General features: G+C 38.0%; 1 protein-coding gene across 3 annotated transcripts; it reads right to left on the reverse strand.

The window, feature by feature from the left end:
- Positions 1-502: 502 nt before the first annotated feature.
- On the reverse strand, positions 503-25750 carry LOC307129083 (uncharacterized protein). 3 transcript variants are annotated; one of them, XM_079821221.1, is made up of 4 exons: positions 25696-25750; positions 23165-23275; positions 16722-16946; positions 503-3261 (listed from the first exon to the last, which is right to left on the reverse strand). In XM_079821221.1, exons 3-4 carry the CDS (start codon positions 16879-16881, stop codon positions 2111-2113), a joined length of 1311 nt encoding a protein of 436 aa, XP_079677347.1. In that variant the 5' UTR covers positions 16882-16946; positions 23165-23275; positions 25696-25750; the 3' UTR covers positions 503-2110. The 3 variants fall into 3 exon arrangements, with proteins under 3 accessions (XP_079677347.1, XP_079677348.1, XP_079677349.1); XM_079821222.1 differs by lacking the exon at positions 503-3261 and adding an exon at positions 5118-8262; XM_079821223.1 differs by lacking the exons at positions 503-3261; positions 23165-23275; positions 25696-25750 and adding exons at positions 5124-8262; positions 10721-11927.
- Between the last annotated feature and the right edge of the window lie 791 nt (positions 25751-26541).

Here is a 26541-nt window from a genome sequence, read left to right on the forward strand (position 1 = left end):
TTTCATCTTAAATCATACACTGAAGGTTCAGAATTACTGGAATGACATTCTGCAAAGCTCATCTTCTCTTAAGGGAAACAGCAGGAAACCACTGAAAGTGATGTGGTTATACTGGTCATCATATATCCTCCTGCCAGACCACAGTCTTGCATTAGCCCTATTCGGACGGTAATTGTTTCTGGTGGGGTCATAAGGTATTTTCATCATTGACAGGGAATAGTAAATGATTTTATTGAGTTTTTCTCCCACCATCACAAAACTCCCTCCTCCACGAAAATAAATCGCCACCCGAATGCATGAGTTTTATCACTGAGGTGGCATGCACATTTATTTTTACGGACTTCCACGTGAGAAACAATTATTGTCCGAATAGGGCTTATGGGAGAAAAAGAAGAAACCACATTTGGAAAAACTTTCATTACATAGAAGTGGAAAATAAAATGTGATGTGTTGTGGAAAAAGTTGGGCCACAAAAATCACAGAAAAAAACACTACAAACCTTAAGAGACATCTCAATGTTTTTATTTTAATTATATTTGTGTGTGTACTAACATGTTTGTTTGTTAAAATAAATATGTTGTAAATTCAAATCAGAGCATCTTCCGTGTCTGGAATGGATATATTACTGAGTCTATAAGGTAACAATAATATAATACGATAACCTTGTTTAGAATGGATTTGGCTAAAAGCATATTTGGGTTTGTCAAAAAATTACAAAAACTGACTCAAATGTCATCAGTTTTCGTCGACTAAAACTAGATGAAAATAGTCATGGATAATTCTGACTAAAATAAGACTAAAATGCTCAGACTTTTAGTCAACTGAAACTTGACTAGACTAAAAAGAGTATGAACGTGACAAACTAATAAAAACTAAAAACTAAAAAGACAGCTTGACACAAAGACTAGACTAAAATGAAAACAGGCAGCCAAAAACAACACTATTAGTCCATAGTGATTGTGTAAAAGATAGGTGTGCTCTGGGGCTCCACCTTCTTTTTCAAGGGCTGCTTTATAGTAAAAATTTAAGTTGTAATTCTAATTGAAAGTGACAGTAATTTTATTTTTAGGGCTGGACAAATTAATGCGTAAACGCGGGCGATTAATTTTTTCAGTTTAACGCTTTTAAAAAATTTTACGCAATTAACGCAGCGTCCATTTTTATATTTATATTTTTGCCTAGCGTTACATTATATGATCACGCTCTTATTTATGGAAATGCATAGCACATATTTACATATTCATTTAAATGCCACACAGAATGTTCACTAAGGGTGTGTTTGCACCTGACGTCTTTTTTGAAGGGTGTTTTAAAAAAGTTGTGAGCATCTTTTCAAGTTGAAAAAAGTTAAACTTTTCTGATAAAAACGCCCTATATCAAGCGCCTTTTTGACAGCTGACCAATGACAAGCGAGTAGCAAGACCTGACTCGTTTCCATAACAACAAGAAAAATGGAGAAGGTGCCGGTAGATTGAGTAATTGTGCCAGTGTCAGAGATACATATGATATGAGCACAAAACTATACCATAACATCCATCATAAATTATTGTAAGCACCATACTGTTTTTGTCCCTGTTTAATGTTGTGCATCCACAAACGCCATTGTGAACTGACATTCTCCTCCCGTCAATTTCAAAAGCCAACTTTCTCTTTCTCGACATTTTGTATCTCTGCACCACACAGCGCTCTTGTTGCAGCTGTTGTTATAGCAACAAAAGACGTCCTCGGCTGCTATTCAGAACCAAACGCTGACAGCTTTTTCTTCTCAAAAAAGACGTCAAGTATGAACACAGCCTAAGTCCGCTGCCCCAAAGCAAAGCCCAGAAAATAACTTTTCCATGAGTATATCAGGGCCTTGAGGGCTGGTAAAAGGCCTCTCTATAACTTAAACTCTGATGTGAACCTCAAGGTTGGCTTTGTTCCTGCAAGTCTTTCCAGTGATGCCACATGAAAGGCTTCTCTCCAGTAGTTGTTACATACAACCCTAAGGTTTTTCTGTCTGAAACTCCTTCCACACTGATGATAAAACCATTCTCTCATAAGTGACTCCTCATAAGGTAATTAAAGGTTACTTTATATCTAAACTCTTTCCACAGATGGACCACATGTTTTACACTGGCTTCTCTCCAGGGTGAGTTAGCATGTGCCTGTTAAGGATTCCTTTTTGGTTGAAATTTTTTCCACATTCTTGGCAGGCGAAAGGCCTCTCTCCAGTGTGAATTCTTATGTGCGTTTGAAAGTGTCCTTTTCGATTGAAACTCTTTCCACACTGAGGACATGTGTAGGAATGAGCTCTCAGGTGGGCTTTAAGGTTTTCATGTTGTTCAAAAGTCTTTCCACACCGTCTGCAGGTATAAGGCGTCTCTTTAGCGTGGGTTCTTATGTGCCTGACAAAGTTTCTTTTAACAGTGAAACTCTTTCCACACTGAGGGCAGATATAAGGCTTCCCTCCAGTGTGAGTTCTCACATGCCTGATATAGTTTCCTTTAAGAGTGAAACTCTTTCCACACTGAGGGCAGGTGTAAGGCTTCTCTCCAGTATGAGTTCTCACGTGCCTGATATAGTTTCCTTCAAGAGTGAACATCTTTCCACACTGATGGCAGGTATAAGGCGTCTCTTCAGCGTGAGTTCTTATGTGCCTGTTAAAGTTTCCTTTCACATTGAAACTCTTTCCACACTGTCTGCAGGTATAAAGCGTCTCTCCAGTGTGAGTTCTTAAATTGCAGATATAAGCCGTCTCTCCAGTGTGAGTTCTTAAGTGCCTGTTAAAATCTTCTTTAAAAGTGAAACTTTTTCCACACTGTTGGCAGGTGCAAGGTTTCTCTCCAGTGTGAAATCTTATGTGCGTTTGAAAGTGTCCTTTTTGATTGAAACCCTTTCCACACTGAGGGCACGTGTAGGGTTTCTTTTCAGTATGAACTCTCATGTGGTAATTAAGACATCCATTTCGTATGAAACTGATTCCACACTGTTGGCAGGTGTAAGGCTTCTCTCCAGTGTCAACTCTCATGTGGTAATTAAGACTTTCTTTTCGGGTAAAACTCTTTCCACACTCAGGGCACATGTAGGGTTTCTCTCCAGTGTGAATTATCATGTGAGCATTGAGGTTTCCTTGTTGACTGACACTTTGTAATGAAGTCTTTTCAGTCTGTGAGCAACTAAAAGCGGTTTCTTCAGTTATGAAATCATGGCGTTTCTCATATTGATCTTTCTCTTCCATGTCATTCAGATCTTGACTCTCCTCTTTCAGCGCCATCAGGTCTACGAGGGAAAAAAAGACAAATAAAATGTAACCCCAGTTTAATGGCACAAAAGCAATAGACATTAAACATTTAATACATGTAAAGCATGTAAACCAACATACAACTAGATCCTATACCCACTTAGCTGAAAAAGGTGTTAAATGTGTAGTGACTGAGTCAGATCAGACACAATTATTTACTATGTTTAATGAATAATCCAAAATACCCCTAACCCAACAAGCAAACTATAGCTACGTTCAGACTGTCAGTCCAATTATTTGTGTATCCGATTGGAATATGATCTAAAATGATTGACTTTCAACATTGTGTATCGCAACTGTTCAGATCTGATTTGTGTGTCTGTCCATTTACGTTTTCCATAATATCTGCATTGGTTTATATGGCCAGTGATGCCAGTAACGCGTTACTTAGTAACGCGTTACCCTAATCTGACCACTTTTTCCAGTAACGAGTAATCTAACGCGTTACTATTTCCAAACCAGTAATCAGATTAAAGTAACTTATCCAAGTCACTGTGCGTTACTATTTTTGTCATTTTCCTTACTAAAAATATATATTTTTGCTTTCTTGTTGAGTCTCAGCCGGGGTTTTCCTGCATAGAGGAGAATTACGAGGCAGCCACTCCGTCTCAAGACAGGCAGTCACTTGCTCAGATTAGGCATGTCGTGATCATAAATAATCATCAGAAATATATATTGTCACATTATCCTTCAGCAATCATTATTCGCATATTATTATTTGCTAGCAGCCTACAAAGTCATCTAAAGCCATTCCATAGCTTAATGTCTTTCCTCCGCTGTAGCTCAATCATTCTCCGTTCAGCAAAACTGCGCGTCGCGTTCGGTTCCAGTCAGCAGCTGCTCGGAAAGCTCACTCCATATGATATATTCCCGTTATAATACTTGATATGTTGATAAAATAATTTAACTTGCTGGAGTTTATCTAGCGGTTTCTGAAAGATGTTGTGCTCGAGCTACCCAGGTGACAACACAAGGACTATTAATTAGCATCACACGCACAATAACCGGAATTTAAAACTGTGAAGAAACAAATAATCAGTGAATGTTTGGACCGATATAGGCTACATAGTAGACTAGGATTTGTGCGCTCAACGCTCATCTTCTCTTTATGCCGTGAACTTTTCAATGTGCACTCACGCTGCACTGCACACTCTGATTCCATGTTGCTTTAAGCGCATCATTCTGCACACGGGATGCGCATAAGCGCTTTGTGTTGCCGCTCTGTTTTGAAGCGTTTCATATATTTTCATAGTTTTGTGCACTTAAAGATTATTAAAAATATATATTGTTCTCACGTATCGATAAACTATAAATCTTGTAATTGTATATTATTTGTGTAGGCCCATATAATTATTTACATTCATATATAAATATAAATTAAAAAATTAAATATAAATCGTTTTTCATAAATGTATTTAATAAGAACACAAAGTAATTTGTACCTTTTCATTAACATGTTTAGATTTTATAAAATTAGTCAAAATATTTTTTTTGGAGATACAATTTCAGGAGATACATTGTTGACGTTACTATTAAAAATGCACTTCCAATAAAGTGTTGGCAAAAACGGTTGTCATTTCTATGTTGAGGCTGCAGAGGTGTTGTCGGCAACTGATGAATGTAACTAATAAAGTAACTTGTAATCTAACTTAGTTACTTTTAAAATCAAGTAATCTGTAAAGTAACTTAGTTACTTTTAAAATCAAGTAATCTGTAAAGTAACTAAGTTACTTTTTCAAAGTAACTGTGGCAACACTGTATATGGCAATGACGTTGTGGTGTTGTAAACTATTTTCTTCCTTGAAATAGAGACCAGGAGACTTGGATATTTCTTCAGCAGGATTCTTTATTAAGAACACGTGCTGTCATTGGCTGCAGTCATCAAATCTCGAACAGTATAAAACGTAATTTATCTACATTTCAGGGGGAGGGATTACACAGCAGAGGAGGAGACACTAAACAAAAGAATGCAAATGTTGTATAGGTAAAAGGGACACACCCCAAACATCACCAGTCCTAATCCAAGCAGCATAACAGTGTCATTCAAATGCATAGATTCTAATCCAATCACTCTGACAGTATTGCTCTAAGCTTGTCATGCTAAATGGTCAGGAAGTGCATAAACGCCTAGGCTGTACCTCAAAGTACTTAAATTTGTAATCTTACAGTCCACCCTTTGATAGTTCTAATAACTCTCACATAATACAAATTTAAACCTTCATAAATCCATTCTGTAGCTTATGTTTGTTAGCATAAGCCCCATCATCTAGTCATGTAACTTGAAAAAGTTACAGGCACATATCACTTGTTCCATGTTAATTGTCTGTAGTGACGAATGACATGCTGACACAGAAACAAACATTGTTGTTGGAACAGTCCTTGTGAGTCAATTGTTTAATAAAACACTTGATACTGTGGCCGCATAGATAGTGCACAAGTAGGAAAGTCAACAGCAGAATTGCTATTTCCTTGATCCACAGCCAGGGTTTCCCTAACAGGTTTCTGAACCATGAAGAATTATCTTCAGTCATCTGATGTAACAGTGCATGGAGAAGACACCTTTTGTCATCTGATGTAACAGTGCATGGAGAAGACACCTTTTGTCATCTGATGTAACAGTGCATGGAGAAGACACCTTTTATCACGTGTTGCGAAGTCACAGTAGCCTGACGTCGTCATACTCAATGCTAGTCAGAATATGAGTCTGATACTGCTCCGTTGGGCTGTGATTATGGGGCGTGTTTCAACCGAACCAGGAAACACCTCAATTGGATAGACCTACAACCAATCAGAGCAACGGAACGACGCATAACGTTAGTTGTCAAATGTCAACAGAACTCAAATGTCAACAGAACTGCACTGTGTTGCCAAGTCCGCGGATTGTTTTCCATGTCCGCGGGTTTAAGCGACCCCAATTATGTGATATACAGACCCAGGAATGCGAATTTTAGCAGGCAGCCCTGCCACATATTTTACCCCCAAATGCCATTTTTTCCCCGGAGAACCCCCCACCCCGGAAAGCTATTGGGCTTGTTTTTGGCTAGTTTTGAGTAGCAATTGGGCGGGTTTTGTTGTAAAAACTTGGCAACCCTGTCTGCACGCACGCTGGAATAAGTAACGTTAGAAGAAAAAGATGAGTGTAAACGATCTTTGCCGGTGTTGTAAAAAAATTATTTAAGGATACACAGAGTACTTACCAACACCATCATGCCCAAGCTCAAATGTTGTGGGCGGGGCTAATTTCGGCTGCCATCCAGGCTAGCGTCACGGCACATATAGTTAGGACATGGTTTAAGGCAAAAACAGACGATTCTAGGGACAATTTCTAGGATCATAAATGAACCTGTAAAACTGTACCTAGACAATTTTTGCCCTAAATAAGCCACATACCCTCTATGTAGATATCAGAGAACAAATAAACATTTTCAACTCATTTTAGGACAACCTTTAAGTCAATTCTTAGCAATGTTATTGTGAGCAATTTTCAGAGGCTAAATAAATACAAGGCTAGATTCTTTCACAAAGGCTGTTTTTTAATCTGGTTCATTTCGTAATGGAAAAAAATTTACAGCACATATTTAAATATTCATCTCAACACTACTTGGGATCTTGTGTGAACCTCAAGGTGTACTTTCAAGAAGTCTTTCTACAGTGATAACACATGCAAGACTTCTCTCCAGTGTGTTTTTACACGATTCCAAAACGCGGTTCCTGTCTGTGAAACTCGTTCCACACTGATGGCATATAAAAGAGTTGCCTCATACAAATCACATACAAATCCTTATGTAGTACTTTAGAGTTCCTTTATATCTGAAAGTCTCTTCACAGTGACCACAATTAAACTTCAAATTATTTTGTGGTTATGTCTAATGTCCTATTTGATTGAAACTTCTTCCACACTGAGGGCATGTGTAAGGCTCTTCTCTGGTGTGAATTCTCCTGTGCTCTTTAAGGTTTCTATTCAGAGTGAAAATGTATTTCACACTGTTGGCAGATGAAAAAGCTCTCTCCAGTGTGAACTCTCAAGTGGACTTCAATATTTCCATGAGGATCAAAACTCTTTCCACACAAAAGGGGATATGTAAGGCTACTCTCCAGTGTGAATTCTCTTGTGTTCTTATAGCATCCTTTTTAATTGAAACTCTTTCCACACTGAGTGCACATGTAGTGTTTTTCTCAAGTGTGAACTCTCATGTGTCTATTAAGGCTTACTTTTCGAGTGAAACTGTTTCCACACTGTTGGCAGATGTACGGCTTATCTCCAATGTGAATTCTCTTGTGTTCCTCGTAGTGTCCTTTTTGAATGAAACTCTTTCCACACTGAGTGCACATGTAAGGTTTTTCTCCAGTGTGAACTCTCAAGTGCGTTTTAAGGCTTCCTTTTCGAGTGAATCTGTTTCCACACTGTTGGCAGCTGTACGGCTTATCTCCAATGTGAATTCTCATGTGTGTTATAAGGCTTCCTTTTCGAGTGAATCTGTTTCCACACTGTTGGCAGACGTACAGCTTATCTCCAGTGTGAATTCTCATGTGCCTTTGTAGACTTCCTTTTTGACTGAATCGGTTTCCACACTGTTGGCAGATAAAAGGGTTCTCTCCAATGTGAATTCTCATATGTTCCTCATAGTGTCCTTTCTGGTTGAAACTCTTTCCACACTGAGTGCACATGTAGGGTTTTTCTCCTGTGTGAATTCTCATGTGTCTGTTAAGGCTTAATTTTCGAGTGAATCGGTTTCCACACTGTTGGCAGATATAAGGCTTATCTCCAGTGTGAATTCTCATGTGTTCTTTTAAGTGTGCTTCTTGACTAAAACTCTTCCCACACTGCTGGCAGGTGAAGCGACTTCTAACCTCTCCAGTCTTTTCAGGCTGCGAGCAACTAAAAGATTTTTCTCTAGTTATAAGATCATAATGGTTATATTTATCTTTCTTTTCCATTTTATGTAGTACTTCAGTTTCCTCTTTCACTTCCATCATGTCTAAAAAAGAAAATGAAAAAGACTGTTAACACCACATTAATGGCACAAAGCAACAGACACCAAAACATTTGACAAATAAAGCATCAAACCCAACATGCAACACCTCTTTCAGTAGCTTTGTAGGTATAGTATTCTAGTCATATGTAATCTGAGAAAGCTTGAAATATTGCTAACTCTTCACTTGCTTTAGGGCAAGGGGTTCTTAACTCCAGTACTGGGGACCCAACTGCTCTGCACTTTTTGTACAGAGCACACCTAAAATTCGATGGCACCGTTTTTGGTTAAAAAGGGGCTGTGGATAACTTGGTGACACTGCAACTAAGAGTTGAGTCTGCCGTCACAAAACGTGAACTCCAAATTTGATTCTCTTCATGCCACAAGCAAGATATTAGAGATCACATCCAGCAGATTGTTTTATCTGGCCATCACCAGACAGACCAAGCTCAATTTAAGATTGAACATTGGCCTGGGGAGTTTGCTATGTATTTTCTACTGCACAAGAAAGCATAAACGAGCATAAATTAAATAACTCTGTACGCAATCGGATAGTCTTTCAACCAATCAGACCACAAGAGGCGTGATCAACGGCCATCAATCCGTCCCTTCTATATCCTTCATTGTGTTAAACCCGCCAATAGCGTGCCAGGTGGATAAGCCAGTCTGTGATTAGTTCCCGCAAAAGTATAACAGAAGCAGCAGAAATTAATGTACAGGTTTCCGGACTGAGTTGCAGGGCAAAATCAAATCGCCGGCAGATCAGGCTGGGTTTACCCAGTCTAGCAGATTGTGTCACTCTCTGCGAAAATAACGCAGATTGAAGATAGGAGTCTTTGTTCAATCTTGTGGTTAGAGGACTTATAAGAATCTAAAAAGGAATCAGACCTTATTAGGTCTCTCAAGATGTTACCTGTGTGGATACTCTCCCTGACTGGTTATGAGATTAAAATTGTGAGAGCACATCGGGTTTACAGCAGGATGGAAACTGGAAAAATTCACAATCTTTGATTGATCTTTGACTTGATTACATGAATCATCAAGCTATTTTAAAAGGTTCAAGGGAGGCTTACCCTGTGAAGCAGAGCAGATTCCATCCTTTATTCCCAACTTCAATAAGACGGCTTAAAAACCTACACTAGACAGAGTTATAGACCTTATAGACCATGTCTTTCTCTTTACATTCATAGCAAAAACATTGAATTCGTTTTTTTATCAACCAGGTGTGATAATTTCTTTCCCAGCACATCCAGCTGGACAATAACCAATCACTTCATAAGACTGTTCACTGCCTTGCTGTCAGTGACTTAAACTCTACAGAGTGCAGAGTCCAAATTATCAGATCTCTTTGTCCTAGACCTATCTGCAGCTTCATGGTGCGCATTCACACCAAACACGAATAGAGCATCAAATTTGCGTCTATCACGTCTAGTTGGACGCTTAAACATTTTTTATCCATTCGCGGGTCTACAACGAATTGGACGCACATAAAAATCGAGCGTTTGTAGCGTTCAAGCCACTCCAGGAGAAATATGTTATAAAACACCACAATGCCTCTTTTCATTTTCATTAAAAAAATATTAACCATTAATAGCCATACAAATGTGGTTCAGGCAAGGCATAACGTTACCTTGATTATCTTCACTGCATGTATATTTAAATATCCTAAAAAATTATATTAAAAAAAGTTATGAAACTTCTTTGCCCTCAGTCAAAACGATTTGGCAGGCAACAAATTATAGTTTCATAAGACCAAAGATCGCCCATTAGATCTACACAAAACTAATCATATCTCATGTTAACCACTACAGGACATCAGAGCCAGCGGCAAATAGCAGAAGGACTGGCCGAGGAAAGGCTGCTCTCGCTGTGGTTAATAAGCATTCGCCTGGATCTTACAACTTCAAAAACGCAAGATAATATTTTTTAAATAGGCACCTGAAAAAGTCTTAAAACTAAATTCTGTGACACAATAACAGTAGTATTTTTAAATTATGCAGGGTTTCTCATCACGTCACTTTACCACATGACAGCAGCAAGCAGGCTCCTGATTGGTTAACACGGCGCAAATTGACACCAAAGTTCAGATTTTTCAACTTGAATTCGCTTCAAACGCGCGAATGCACAAAAAGGACAGTAAGATGCTGAAATCGTCATTCGCATGAATGAGGCATACACACGTCTTATCGCGCCGCAGGACCTCCAGACGTTTGGTGTGAACAGAGCATTAGACATGGTTTATCATCAAATCCTTATGTCCACCCTCTCATCACTATGCATCACTGGTACCCTACTTTGCTGGGTTGAATCTTATATCACAGTTACGTTCTACTTTAAGGATGTTTGGGGGTATTTAAATCCATCATCTCCTCACTGGAATACCTCAGGGGTCGGTTCTTGGACCTCTCCTCTTCTTCATATATTCTAGTTCATTGAGACCCATTTTAAAGGCATATTCTCTTACCATTGCTATGCTGATGACACCCAGCACTACTTTTCATTTCAACCAGATGATCCAACCCACGGTCGCTGTACTGATCTCAGATTGCCTGACAGCCCCCTCGGCATGGATGAAAAGCACCAAATTTTGCATGGTGTTTCCAAAGGGTCTAGAGTAAAATTTTGGCATAGGAGCCCTCTGAGAAAAAAAAACTTTGTAACATGTCATATTAGAAGTATATCTTTATCAATGAAATATACATTTAAATGTATGCATTTGGCAGACGCTTTTATCCAAAGCGACTTACAGTGGCCTTATTACAGGGACAATTCCCCTGGAGCAACATGGAGTAAAGTGCCTTGCTCAAGGACACACTGGTGGTAATCGCTGGGATCAAACCAGCGACCTTCTGCGTATCAGTTCCATGGTTTAACCCATGGTAGGCGCCCATCTGCTTAAATATGCTTAAACACAGCAAGTTTTCAAGTTCCTGTACAAGACAAAGTGTTTAAACGGATCCCAAAGTTAACATTTTGTTTATTAATGTTTATGAACTTAACTGAACATAACTAAAGCTTCGATACAAATCAAAATATTAGCAATATGATCTTTATTGGCCCTGTAATTGATAATTAGGAGCCGTTACAGTTGGATTTGCAAAAGAGGTGAGCAATCTAGACTTGCTTTGCCACATTTGCAGGTGGAATGATCCCGTTTACAGCAGAATTTGATAAGTTCTCTGCAGGATGTGGGGATTTCTGGAAGTGTCATCCAAACTGGCTCCCAAGAACCTGATTCCTTGGTCCATCCATAGTCCCTTAGAGAAGGAATACCTTGTGGTTCACATTCAAGGTTGTGTCTGGTCATTCTAGCATTGGGTGTTGCCCTTTTCTTTGTGTTATAAAATATGCCTTGTCCCATTGTGAAGCAAGCCTGAGACTCACATTTCCCTTGATCTTTCAAGTTGGAGTCATTCATTATCATCGAGATAAGAGACTTTAGGCTTGAAGGAAAATACATTTCTTGACATATTTCTGGGAAGGGGCCAGTGAATTTGAAGCCTGGATGGTTGAATATGTAATTTCTAATAATATTTCACTGCTTTTGCCAGGATGACAGCATCTTCATCAAAGTCTCTCTTCTTCAGAGCTTCTCTTAGCATATATCCCATGTCCTCCTCGAAAACAAGAACTGTATTCCTTCCATCAAATTTTTCTTGTGCATCTGGAAACTGTTGAAACAAATGATTTTTCAATCTGGTTTTGTTGACTTGCTTCCCGACACCCAGTTCCTAAAGTCGAGTGTAGCTTATATAGCATAAAGAAAAGGGCTTAATCCGAAATCGCCCCCTATACCCTCAAATAGGGCATTATGTGAGGGGACAGCCATTTGTAGTGGTGTCCAAAACCCTAGTGGACTATATTAAATGTGCTCATTTACGATGTACACACAACGGCTGTCCGAATTCACTCACTTGTTTTAATGAACTCCTTCAAGTTAACTATTCATGGACTAAAGTAGGGAATATTGATTGAGGATTTAGGGGTGATTTCGGATTGAGCCAATGCCTCCAGAATAAACACATTTTTCAACAGTCCTGAAGTTCAATGTGAGACTCATTAATTTTTTCATCCATTTTCTGGACATTAATCGCTTTTACTAGCGAGTCCACGGTAGCTATTTCAGCTTTAAATCTCATCCAGTTATCCTTGTCATAAGCCTTGTGTCCTTAAAGGGTAACTTCAGTGATTTAGCAGTAAGCTCTGTATCAATAGAATCCCGGTAGTATATTCAAATTATGGTACTTTCCCCCCTCATATCCCCCTATGACGAGAGAATTATGCATCTTATTTCTGGAAAAAATATCGTCATTTTGCGTCATCTGAGGATTTTTTGGCTAGAGGCTAAAGACTACAGCCACTAAATGGAGCTGTTCCACATGTTATCAACCCGCCCATAGGGGAGAGAGAGATCTCACACACAGAATGTAAGACACAGAGACGGCCACACGGACATTCATAACGGGGCGCGGTGCAGAGTAAAGCGAGTGTTTCAACTTTTCAATTAATTCCCGTGATAGTTTAGCTTCCATATGCGATCTGAAAACGTGCCAGACTGGCGCTTAACCTTACCTCAGCTCTGCTCAGCTCTTCGTGAGGAATGAAATCTGACACTGCTGCGTCTGTGCCGTGACTTTCGTTCGGCTCACTCACACTTTATTGAAAAGACACGTTCAGTTTTTAATTGAAGTGTTTATTCTCTAACTGAACGAAATGATTGTATTACTATGAAGATCAAAACGATGGTGTACGGAGTGGCCTCGTAGGGCAGCGAAGCAAGTGCATTCTGGGAGTTGTTGTCTTTCATCCACATGAGACAAAAATATATTTTCTGTCTTTACTCAGTCTAGAAGGCACCAAATTCGAAAATAATTTCACATTTCTACTGCATAAATGACCCAGTTTAAAAACAAAGCTTAATGCTAAATCACTGAAGTAACCCTTTAAGTTCAGTGATCATGATTCGGATATTCCTATCAGTATCAAATGTTGATACTTCATGGAGAGCACCTTGATCTATGCCACCCTCACAGAAGAAGCACATTCGAACATCCAGTCGTTGGCGTTTCTTTGGCTTTCCCCCTCCAGATTCAACAGCATTCTGCACTGTTCTTCTTTGTTGCTTTCATAAGCTTTGAATTGTTAATGCAATTCCCATGAAATCCCTCACCTGAACATTTTCATTTACTGTTCCCTGCTCGTGGAACGACCTTCATCCAGAAGGCAGAATCACTGACAACATTCAAAAGACAGCTGAAAACTCATCTCTTCCGTGATCCCCCCCCCCCAGCGGCCTATTTGGCCCAGCGGTGGATAGATTCACGGAGCGTTTCACCACAGCACACAGGGCTTGCTGTGCTGTGATCAATTGTTCCTATCTGCCCTGGTGTTGGTGTGCTTACGTTTTGTTGTTGAAATCTTTATTTTATATCATTCCCTGTTGTTTAAACTGCTAAATATAACTTACCATCACCATATATTGTCTAATATATCACATTAAATCTAACATCGCTAGCTTTTAATCTAAAGCACTATCACACGTTAGCATTTCGCTAGCCTGTTAGCGTGCCATCTCTGTACCCGGGTCTCCTGTTTTCTGTCTCATGTCAATCTTGAGTACCTATAGAGTAGTATTGCATCTTACATATCTCCGAAAAGTCTTTAGTTTTATTATATTTATAAAAGAAAGATACGCTGTACAGAGTATATAGGCTGGGGCGTATCGTTTGGGCGGAGCTAAAGAATGACGAGCGCGCGCAGCTATTGCGTTGAGCTATGCATGTTTACATAGAAAAACAATGGAATCGATAGCTAACAACACACAAAGACATTTGAAGCATTTTTACTCACTGCCTGCTACCAACACACAACCGTTAACCTTAATCGCTGGGACTGCTCCATCTTTCAGCATTAGGCGAGCTACAAATCCGAATTGAACTGTACCTTGTTTATAAACCATCGTCGCCGAAATTCAGGGAACAAACAAACACTTGCACAACTCCGTTGCTGCTCCGGAAAAACATTATTGTCTTGCCATGACAACCAAAAACACACATTTTTGGTTACATTGTTGATTTCGTGAAGTCCTGTGACTGAGGCTTCCCTAAAGCATTTGCCCTCTCGCTCAAGTCACGCGCCCTTCCGGGAGAAGAGCCTGTGCGGCCCGTACAAGGACATTCCGCACCATCTGACGTCACACCCATACTCGGAAAAAAAAATCCGAAACTTATGAGAAACCTGGATGGTGCCGCTCTTCTCTCTAGTAATTTGGCACAGTCTTGGAGCTAAACCTTGACTCACTAGGGCCCAGGGGCCGGTTGCACCAGTTGTGCGTATCTAGATAATAATAAATTATTAATTTATAATATCTTCAGTATTACTCTACACGTTATGTAGATTAATTGATAAATCCTGTTTGACATTTGTGCTGGCTACTGCATACAGGCCACAATAAGTTTATAAACTACAAGTAGCAACTGGCTAACGTTAGCTAGCTCTAAAGTAGTGAATCTCAAGTATGTTTTTTTCTAGAGCAGACTTGATCGACCTTGCATAAGGGTGAAGCTCACACACACACACACACACACACGCACACACGCTTGTTCTTTTGTTTGTTACCTACTGAGTGCAGTCCAAATCAGTGGAAGTTATCAGCATAGAAAAGGATGACCTCTGTTCTCTGAGAAGATTAGTGTATTTTGAACTTTATATGCAGTGCCTTCTTTTGCTGGATATTTTTCCTGGAGTTAGGTGTGTGAGCAGTCTGATATTGATGAGAGAAGAGATGATGATGCAAGTACTGCAAAAAGTTGATTGAAAGAAGCTTTACTCATTTTGATGTTTAAATGTACAGCCATCTGTCTTTTGTTTTGGATCATTTTCGTGTGTACAAGTCAAAGGATGGTGATTCATGCACATGGTTTTATTTAATTCTATAACACTGTTACTCCTCATAAAGCTTCTGAGTAATGTTGTTTAGTGCCTTAGGAGAATGTAGCTTACAAATGCTGCTGTTTGCACTTTTAAGGATTTAGTGCTACTGTTAATTTTAAAGCAGCACTAGGTAACTTTTCAACCTTCATAATATATTTTCAAGACTCTTGTGATGATACATCGACTTACAATAGGTTGAATGACACATCTGCCATAGCCTGACGGGGTCTGTATCGTTTTTAATCGTACTTTTAAACTTCAGGTTTCGGGTAGTAACCCGAGAACAAAACGAACTACAAAATTCGACTGCTTTACAGCATATACGTCACTTCCACCACCACCCCCACTTCCTTAAATTCGGACGTGCGAGCCCCACTATCGTTTGTTTGCCGAATGTTATAGTCATGGCCGAAGCAGCACAAAAAAATAAGAAAGCAAAGGTTTTGTCGGAGGAAAGCAAAAAGAGGAAACGAGAAAGTGATGGGATTAAAGGCAGGACGAGGATCAACATTGGGCCAGCGTTTGCTCGTTGGCGTGAGCTGAAGGAGGAGGGGCTACATTCTTGCAAGTAAATACATAAGACGTGCAAAATCATATTTTAGGATACATAACATATCTGTGATATTTGTTTATTTGTCTTGCCTCAAGCTAAAAGCTCGATTTTTCAAATTTGCAGATTCATCTATGGTAGCTTGATATTATAATATTGACGATGTATGGTTATTACCTACCACTCAAACATTGAATTGAAGTATCATATAGATTCCGTAAAACGGTAACCAATAGACTAGGCGACTATAATGACGCTGGCTTGTAAACGTGAGCATCGCGATCATTTGGCGTTTGAAAAAAATAAAACCCATGAAAATATATTTTTATGACATGCTGAAACATGCCACTGTACCTGGGATGAAGACATTTCACACGCGACGCAAGCAGAACACCTGCATGTGAACTCCTCCTGTAGTGTTCAGGGCTACAGTAGTAGAGGACAATACTGTTTCCTAACCGTAGGGGGACCCCGAGAGCAAAACCTACCTAGTGCTGCTTTAATAAATGGTTCTAAATCATTTGAATGTTACTGTCTGAATTTCTGTTCTTTTCATGCACCCTTAGCTGCTGTCCGGTTGCCTTGTTTTGATGTTCCCCTCATACCTCTAAATACTCCTAGTAACCTTTCAGAAGGTGTCTTCTAGCAGTTTTTCCTCAGGCACCCTCAAATAAACACAAACACACCATCTTCCTCAGATTGTGTTGTAATCATTTGATTTTAACTGCTTCTTGCTTCTCAAACACAGCAAGGCTAGTGTGAGGCTATTTTGAGCCTTGTTAGTGGTATTAACTAGCGATTTAATTTTACTTATTTTATGCCCCATATACTAGCGTTATAAGCTAATCTGTTTTTAGAGATAAAACTCTTTATTTTCATGAACACTCTTCAAAAAAGACATTCTTCAAAAATATCATTAATTTCTGTAGAGCTGGTCATTTGAATAAGGATCAAATAGTTCAGCTTTGAGAATGAAACCAACCTGTTTGTTCTTCAGTTTCTTCATGTTTCAAACTGAATACTTCTTCAATCTTTAGGTCTTCACTCTCCTCTTTCTTTCTTTGTTCCTCAGTTTCTTCATGTTTCAAACTGAATACTTCTTCAATCCTCAGGTCTTCACTCTCCTCTTTAATAAACGCCATCTTTATAATAATATTGTGTCACGTGGATCTCAGTCGCTTCACCAGGAGTTTTTCATGCGTTTGTCCTGTTAAAGATGACAATAATTAACTGAGAGAAAAAATAATCCATACTAAATCTCTCCTAGTTCAGTGCACTAGTAATGGAGTCAGTCGTTGAATTTTGTTAACTTACACAATGTGAAAATGTGTCAAGAAACACGCTGTTGAATTTTGTAAGTAAAAATCGAAACAACAATTTAAATAAAAATATGTTTAAAAAAAAAATCACAAACATGTTAAATTAATTTATCAGAGATAAATCAGTTGTTTGGTCTGATTCTTTGATTTTTTTTTTTTAAGTTTCTAAATAAACTTTAAAGGCTGTTAGAAAATGATCAAAATTAGATTGAGTTACTACATTTAGTTTGATATAAATAAAAAAAATCCCAATAACAAAAACAAACCAATAGTATACATTTTTCATTTGTAAAAGTCATATTCATTTGAATGAAGTAAAAACAGATTTAAGACGAGGTTTCGGTTCATTTTAACACTTATAAATTGAGAAATCTCATACCTGATGTGTCTTTCTCAAAACATATTCTGTGAACAATGTTAAATGACACTTCTTTGGTTTTATTTGTTACACAATACCGACTAAGAAATCCCCCAAAATATTGACACTCAAATGAGGGATGAACCCAAACTAGATACAAACAAAAAGTGATCAATTGGTCACTGCATTTATCATTAATTCAATCAAGTTAATGTAAAAACAAATGTTTGTGTTTTTAAAAATAACTTCTCTCACTCCTTTTTTTAAATTTTATTTGGAATAATACGTATATCACAAAAAAATTATGTTATCATTATAATACTACAATTATATTTATGTCAAAATTATATCTCTATTCATCAGTCAGAATGAGAGTTAATAGACCTAAATGACCCGATTAAGTAAAAAAAACAAAAAAAAAAACAATGAGCAGAAATCCAGATTGAGATCAGCTTCGAATCACTGAATCATTTGTTGTGAATCAATTGGTTCAATTGACTCTGAGAGTCGAAAAATCTGGTTCTCATCACTCGCCGGACACCGAGGCCGTTTTTCAATACCAAGTATGCAAACTTCTGACTAGCGTCCTTGGTAATTCAGACTTGCCAAGTTGGACTGCAGAACGAACTCCAAAGGACGGGACGACACGAGTCTACTCTGCTACTGGAAGCGTTCTTTATAACGTCACTCAGCTCGCTCTCACTCCTGTATGTATATTTTAGGCTACAATAAAACAAAATATGTCATAAAACACCACTCTACCTCTTTTCATTAAAATTTTTAAATATTAAACATATAGCCACACAAATGTGGTTCAGGCAACGCAAATTGATCATCTTCACTGCATGTAATTTTTATAACAAAACAAAATATAAAACACAACCCTGCCTCTTTTCATTTACATTTGAAAAAAATACATTAAACATATTAATATGTGGTTCAGACAACAAGTGTGCATATATATGATTATCACTGTAATAAAATAAACATGACATAAAACACAAACCAGTCTCTTTTTGTTAAATGGGTCATTTATATATTGGTCAAGCTTAGGGACTAAAAAAATTATAATTATGGGTAGATTTATTGTTCAGACACTGGCCGGGAAGGTGTTTCACCCTGTTAGGGACATAGTTATCACAAAATGTTTATAATGTAAAAGTTAAACAATAAGGAGTTTTTTTTGGATAGTATATGTCCCTTATGCCATCATGGTATTTTTTTTTATTCTTGAAACCATAACAAAACAATTATTGATGAATAGATTGATTATTAAGAACAGGTACTTTTTCTATCCATCTTTTTCCAACAGGATGGTAAATAATTAAAAAAATGTGTTCAAAAACATAAACTGTATATGATGTTAATGCTCCTCACTTCCCAAAATAAGACATAAGTATGCAAAACATTTAACATTACTGTCAAATTATTATTTAAAAATGACTCGCCTAACAGGTGGAACATCATAACAGTGGATGAGTTTTCCCTCATTGTCCTGCATGATTTGCCATCAGTAATGTGTGGCACTGCACCTATATAATATAGTTTTATATACAAATAAATATTTTAAAAGTTAGGTTTATAGACCTAACAGGGTGGAAAATGTTAAGCTAAGTTAGCCGTAGCTCTTTGAGTGATTAGCATTCAGCTAGCTAACCTTCTACAGATAATCAGAACTTTCATAACTATGTCAGATATATTTTTACTTTTTTTAACCGGACAAACATTCTTCATAACAACCTAACAGGTGGAACACAGGATAACATTTCAAAAGCTAAAAAAAGGTAGGCGTGAGAGTTGAAGCTTACTTCATTTTGTATGGTTGAATTCCAGCAGGACCAAATATACATTATATTAGGGCTGGGACGGTTACCGCATTACCGCAATACTGCGGTCACGTGACGCCTACCGCGGGTCTGAGATCGTCACCGCCATCACCGCAAAAAAAAAAAAAACACCTTGGCCTGCACATGTGTGCACGTTGTGTCTAATTCCATGGATTAATTGATTCTAATGACATGGATTGTGTCTAATGATGTGTGTCTTATATGGATTCAAGGTTTTCTAAACAAAACTTCATCAAAAGAGTGAGCAAATCCGACCTTTCGCGAGTTGGGGAGCGCAGTGTTCCATTATAACATTCCATTTGTATCGACTATTAGGCCTATATGCAAGAGTACCTGTGTAATGCCTTGTAGCCTATAATTTGAATTTAATTTTACTAAAGCATAAAATACAGGCGCATAAGCAGGACCTCAGTTTTTAATTGCACGTGCTTAACACAATTCTCTCACGTGGTTGCGCAGCCGACAATAGCGGGTAGGTAGATAGGCTACTATTCCAACGAAACATGGCAGAGAGGGCTAACTTGGTGACAAAGCCAAATGTCACGTCGCTAATATGGGCACATTTTGGCTTTGACCCGGACGAAAAAGGACTTCCAGCTAATTTGGATGAGCCCATTTGTAGAATATGCCACAAAAAGATACCGGTATCACGCTCAAATACATCCAACCTGAGGACGCATCTTCGAATTCATCATCCGGCAACATTTTCTGCCCTTGGCAGCACCACAAGTGCTTCGTCTGAAGATCGGCCTACAACCTCAGGCCAGGGACGACAGCTGAGGATCGCAGACTCGTTTGCTAAAGGGACTAAGTACCAACGCAAAAGCCATCAGTGGCGAACCCTGACGGATAGCGTGACCCGCCTTCTGGTGGAGGAAAAGTTGCCATTTAACTTAGTCGAGAAGCCAGCGTTTAAGGCGATGCTACAGGCCTTCGACAAACAATATGTCCCCCCTGACAGAAAATACTTTTCAAAGAAGGCAGTACCAGAGAAGTATGTAAAAATGAAGGACAGTTTGACTTGCGAGTTAAAAGACGCTGACCATTTTTCTCTCACAACTGATATGTGGTCAAGCGTTAATATGATGCCCTATATGAGCGTGACAATTCATTTCCTGAACACCAACTGGGAGCTGAAGTCAAGGTGTTTGGAAACCTCCTTCATGCCAGAAAGTCACACAAGTGATAACCTGTCCGAGGCTCTGCGATCCACTCTTGAAGAATGGTCTCTGGATGCGAAGAGGTTGGCTTGTGTCACTAGTGATAACGGAGCCAACATTGCGGCTGCGGTGAGGAAACTTGGATGGGGATGGCTACCATGCTTCGGCCACAACCTCCATTTAGCAGTCACCAACTCCATGAAAGCAGAAAAAGAAAGCACCGCCCGGGCCATGGGTTTGTGTCGAACGCTGGTGACCGCTTTCTCCCATAGCTGGCAAAAAAAACAACGGCTTCAGAAAGAACAAACTGAGCTGGACCTGCCTCAGCACTCCTAAGTACTGGTAAGTTTTAACTCCGTTTGGGAAAGATTGACTACAAATAAGCTGGGCCTGCGAGATTTCATTCAATATAATCAATAAATAATCTATTGTAGGCAATTAAATATAAGGCTATGTGATTCTGAAATTCCAATTTCATTAAAAGGCTATCGAAAAAGATATCCGTCTGAAAGGCTTATAAGCACAGTAGTGTGCGACACTTTGTTAAATTAAATAGCCTTCGTCAAATATTTGAACCACTGAGACAAAAGCGCACACGAGATATAATTAATATAAATATTTAATATAAATATAAATAACGTGTTATAGATATATATATACACACACACAATCACGGTAGTGTGAGCAGCGACACTTAAATTAACTGAGACAAAAGTGCACACGAGATAGGCGTATAAGCCTATATATAAATTAATATAAATATGTAAAAATATGTAATATATTATATAAATAACAAATATTTTATATATATATATATATATATATATATATATATATATATATATATATATATATATATATATATATATATATATATATATATATATATATATATATATATATATATATATATATATATATATATATATATACAATCTACAATCACGGTAGTGTGAGCAGCAACTATTTGTTAAATTACCGGTAGCCTAAATAGCCGTGAACCACTGAGACAAAAGCACACACCACACGAGATATTTAAATTAATATAAATATGTAAATGTTATAAAATATAAAAAATAAATATAAACAATATTCATATTATATAATATATAAAAGTAGCATAATATAGCTACAATCAACACGTAGTTAAATTAAATAGCCTTGAACCTTCGTTAAATAGTCTTCATTAACCACTGAGACAAAAGCGCACACGAGATGTAAATTGTAAATGTAAATTAATGTAGCCTGAATATGTAAAAATATGTAATATAAAAATATAAATAATATATTATATTATATGGGCTACAAGTAATATAAAAATATGTAGGCCTACATTTAAATCGTGTTATATTAAAGCAAAGTCTATCCTAAATGTGTTTTAATTTGTTCACAGGATTGCCCCACCAGGTGGGGAACGAAGCAAAAAATGATAGCGCGCATTCTTGAACAAGGCCCTGCCATTCGGAGAGTTTTAGATGACCGGCGCACTCAACACCTAATTCCGACGTGGCAGGACATGGAGGTCATGGAATCGGTGAATGCAGCCCTGAAAAGTGTTGGCGATTTCACGGATGCACTGTCTTCTGAGCGAGCAGTGACTGCATCCTCTTTGAAACCAGTACTGCAGCTAGTCACCGAGGATCTGCTGCTCCCAGCTGAGGAGGACACCCAATTGACGCGCAACTTGAAAGAAAAAATGTCTGCCGTTTTATTGGAAAAATACAGTGCACCCTCAACTCAACAGCTATTGGCAAAGACCGCGTTTGTCGACCCTAGGTATAAGGACATTGACATTGCTGACGAGGTGAAGGATGAGCTCATGGAGGAGATGATGGATGTGCCCGAAGAGCAGCGTGATGACGGTGATGGAGAGGGAGCAAGTGCACCCAACCCTCCCAAAAAACCGAATCTGGCGGACTTACTTGGGAAAAGAAAAGAAAAAACATCTACTCCGATCCCCAAGAGAATTCGTGTAGACACAGAGATCAGAAGGTATTTGCAGGAGGAAGCCCTGGATTCCCACGCAGACCCTCTTGTCTGGTGGCGGGACAATCATGTCCGATTCCCTCTGCTTTCAAAAGTAGCCCGAAGATATATGACCATTTGCGCTACAAGCATTCCCTCAGAACGCGTGTTCAGTGCTGAAGGTAACGTTGTTACGTCTTTCAGGGCCTCCCTTAAACCTGATAAAGTGAACATGCTAGTTTTTCTAGCAAAAAATATGAAGGCTGGAATGTAAACCATATAGCCTAGCCTATATTTCGTTTTGCCAGCACTTTTTTTTTTTTAAACATCATTACATTTCTGTTCTAAATGTTCCTGTTCTAAATGTGAAATAATTCAAGTTAAATAAATGTGTTCCTTATGCTGGTGTGTGCGCGAAAGTCGTTAGTTTAAGTGATTGTTTGATGACGACGACTGTAATCTGAAAGTAAAAAATATGGGAAATAAATAAACATGAACAAATAAATATTTATTACTGATCAATACCGATAATTAAAAATGTGTTTGTTTGTCTTTGTTTATGCTGTTTCATCTTCAGTTCTCTCAGTCGTGATCTGATCGGATCTGATCTCTCAGCAAAAAATATGAAGGCTGGGATGTAAACCATAGCCTAGTCTATATTTCTTTTTGTCAGCTTTTTTAAAAAAATCTGAAATCATTCCATTTCTGTTCTAATTGTTCCTGTTCTGTGAAAAAACAAATGTAAAATAAACATGTTCCTTGTTATGTTCAATTACCTGCGCTGGTGTGTGCGTCTGCGCGTCTGCGGCTGGGGGGGGGGGGGGTTTTAACCGCGGGAATTTCAAGCTTTTCAACCGCGGTAAGAAATAGTCCATACCGTCCCAGCCCTACATTATATGTAAACAGAAACATGAAACAGCATTAGAAGAATTCCCCATATGCAAAAAAATTATCAGACATAAAACCTGACAGAGTTGACAAAATTTAATGTTTTTCCACCTTAATCGCGTGTTGTATAGTGGAGCAATTTAGTTTTTTCCTCAGTTTTAGCTGCCTTAATAAACATATCAAAATGGCAAGATTTATCCCACAACTATTTACAGAAACTATTTCACTGTGATGACGGAGTGGACATGTTAAGGCTGTGACAGCAGAGACTTCAATATTGTTTGTTAAAAATATTTTTAAAAATCTATATCTTCCAGGACTGTGTGTCCTACTGTGAGAGCCACGATGAGCAGGAAATAGTAAATGCTCCTCAGAGTTAAAGAGCACCTATCATGGAATTTTGAAATTTACCTTTCATGTAGTGTGTAACATAGATCTAAGTGAACAAAAACATCCTGCATAGTTTGAAATATGACAGTGCACCGTATATATAGTTATTTTCTTTCAAAAGTAAGAGTCGACTCTGAGTCACTTTTAAGAATCGTTAGAAGACCGAAGCTTTTTCTCTGACTAGATGACGTCAACTTGTCAAGTTATTTGAATACGATACGCCCACTTATTGCGCTCCAAGACGCCAGTGAAAACTAGAAAACATCATGGCCACGAGACGCTGTGTTCTGAAGTGCGACTCAAAAGCAAACTTTTTTCATCTGCCCAAGGATGAACATTTGAAGACTAAGTGGCTTCAGGACAAACCATACATCGTCGCGATTGAGTGTTTATTAGTCGTCAAATGTATGTTTCGCGATCTCAGGAAGCTTTTATTATGGACTTTTATTATGGCACATGGTATCTTCTTCGTCTGTCTGTACATGGATTACATGTGCACAGAGCGCCCTCCGGCTGCCAGTATGAATTGAAAACAACACATAAGAGACTCAATCGCTCATGATTAGGCTACATCTGCGCATTTTGAGGAAGTATTGAATAAAAAATACTCCTCTGTTTAGAAATTTGACACAGACATATGAGAATCTATCAATATGTCTCCTCATCTGCACACTTTTGAACTAAAAGCCCTGAGGGATGTTGATTTGTCGCGAGTCTTCGTGAGGAGAATAGAGGAGGTTTTTTTATGAATGAGATCAGCTGAGGCTCATATTACAATCAAACGGTACAGACGCGGTTTTCATATTCATAACTCCTGACACATATTAACAAATTACTGTCACTATAAGACTTTGATGGGCGTTCCGTTTCCGAAAATATCTGCACAGACTATACCAATCACAACTGACTGGGTCATCGCACCAATCACCGCATATTAGCGTCACGTAAAGGCGGGGTTTTGAAAAGTGAATCACTAAAGGAATCATTTGAGAATCGCTGTCAAAACAGGTAAAAATTTATGCATATTATAAGAAAACTAAAGTCTTTTTTGGCATTGCATGCATGCAAAACTGTTGTTGGGGACTTCTAAAACAATATTTGGAACATTTTAGATGCCATGATAGGTGCTCTTTAAAGCTGTCCATGACACTGAATTATAAAAAAATCCTGATGGAGTTGACGCAAAGTGAGGACACAACTTTTATAGCCATTTTTTAATGGAAAATATTATTCAATATTTACGTGCTGTATTGGTAAATATATTGAAGATTTCTGTCTTTTAATGTAACAGTGTATTTTTTAATTTGCTGCGTTTTTTAACACTTTGTTTGGCAGTTTTACATTGTGACCTCATGCTGAGGACAGGCTAAATTACATGTGTTTCCAAATATAGAGTCTGCTTTTAAAATAATACTAAAGAAATTATTTAAAAGAATAAGCAATACATGTCCTGAGTATTTTCCCTTAGATGTAACATTTTAAGTATTTTTTATTGTGTTAACCTTCTTACTTTTTAACATAAATAGGGCTTTTGTGTGTGGGACATATTTTGTCCCTTATCTCAAGAATCAGTGACGCATGATTAGAGGTAGTTTAGCATATTCTATAACATAATCTAAAAATATTTTGAGATTTATCATTTCATGGTTAGTTGATTACTTTGCACTGAGGACATGATCTAACTGAATGCATATATCAATAAAAAGGTGTGTAAAATACAAACCATTTTTTTAATGTCCATTATATCTGTTTAAGTGATAAAGAAGACCTAACTTTATAATTTAAGCCATTTCCCATAAATGTGACACATTTTTATAGAAAATATAAGTAAATCATAGAGACAGAGAAGTCACTGTATAACAGGAACGACCCATTTGTCAGTTTATGAGTGCTCAATAATAGTCATTATAAAAGTATAAGTAAAACAAGGTATAAGAAGCCATAGAATAAATATAGCAAAAAAATAATTCAAACAAAGTCAGCGCTACAATGGGAAAGTTAAACACTTTTAAAAGCTAAAAACACAAACCTCTCTCCAGCCGAATCAAAACAGATGCAGGAGCGCGGCGCAGCCTTATGACGTCACACACAAATACCAAAATAAAAGTCCCGTTCGCACGCAGCATCTAAAATTACGTAGAAAACATTCAAAGTTTAAAGTATTGGTGGGAAACATTTACTAACACAATGATAAGTTAATAATACATTTCACATTGAGAGTAAAAATAAATAATGCAATAACACAATGATTTTATTTTATTTGTTATACTTAATTTTAAAACAATTCAAATCGTTATTTGATTGATCATTTATACATTTTTATGTTTTAATATTTTATATTATTTATTTTCTATTGTTGTTTAATCTTATGATTTTGTAGTTTGAAGGGATGTTTGTCTTCAGGGGTAGGAGATCAGAGAATGTCTCCATTTCAAGGTTTTTTAGCATCAGGATGATGATGTGAAGCAGTGATTTACCATAGTTTTTCCCTTGGTAAATTAGCACTAGCACTGGAACTGAACTGGTCAGACGAAGTGTAGCATTTAGATAAAGGCAGAGTCTTTGAAGTGACTTTGTAAGCCTTTCCAGTAGAGGTGTCGAAATTAATCGTTTCCTAATGCATCGCGATGCAGACAAGGACGATTGGGTATCGGTTCAGTAATAGACCATAACCGATTATAATGTATACTGACGCTTTTCTGATGTCATTTGTCACGTGACGTGCGTGCTTTGGCAGAGGGAGGCGAGACGCAAGTAATTAAAAATGATCCTTTAAAAGCAGACATCTGGGCACATCTCGGCTTTTATGAACAGCCTTGTAAGCACGACCTGGGGAAAACACACACTGTGTGTAAATCATATTACGCACAAATAA

This window comes from Gobio gobio, assembly GCF_949357685.1.
Source record: "Gobio gobio genome assembly, chromosome: 1".
NCBI lineage: Eukaryota > Metazoa > Chordata > Actinopteri > Cypriniformes > Gobionidae > Gobio > Gobio gobio.

Coding starts and splice junctions, on each gene's coding strand:
- LOC307129083 (XM_079821221.1), bottom strand. CDS start 16,881: ATGGCGTTTATTAAAGAGGAGAGTGAAGACCTGAGGATTGAAGAAGTA. Junction 3,262..16,721: donor AGAAACTGAAGAACAAACAG/GTTGGTTTCATT, acceptor TTTCCCTCGTAG/ACCTGATGGCGCTGAAAGAG.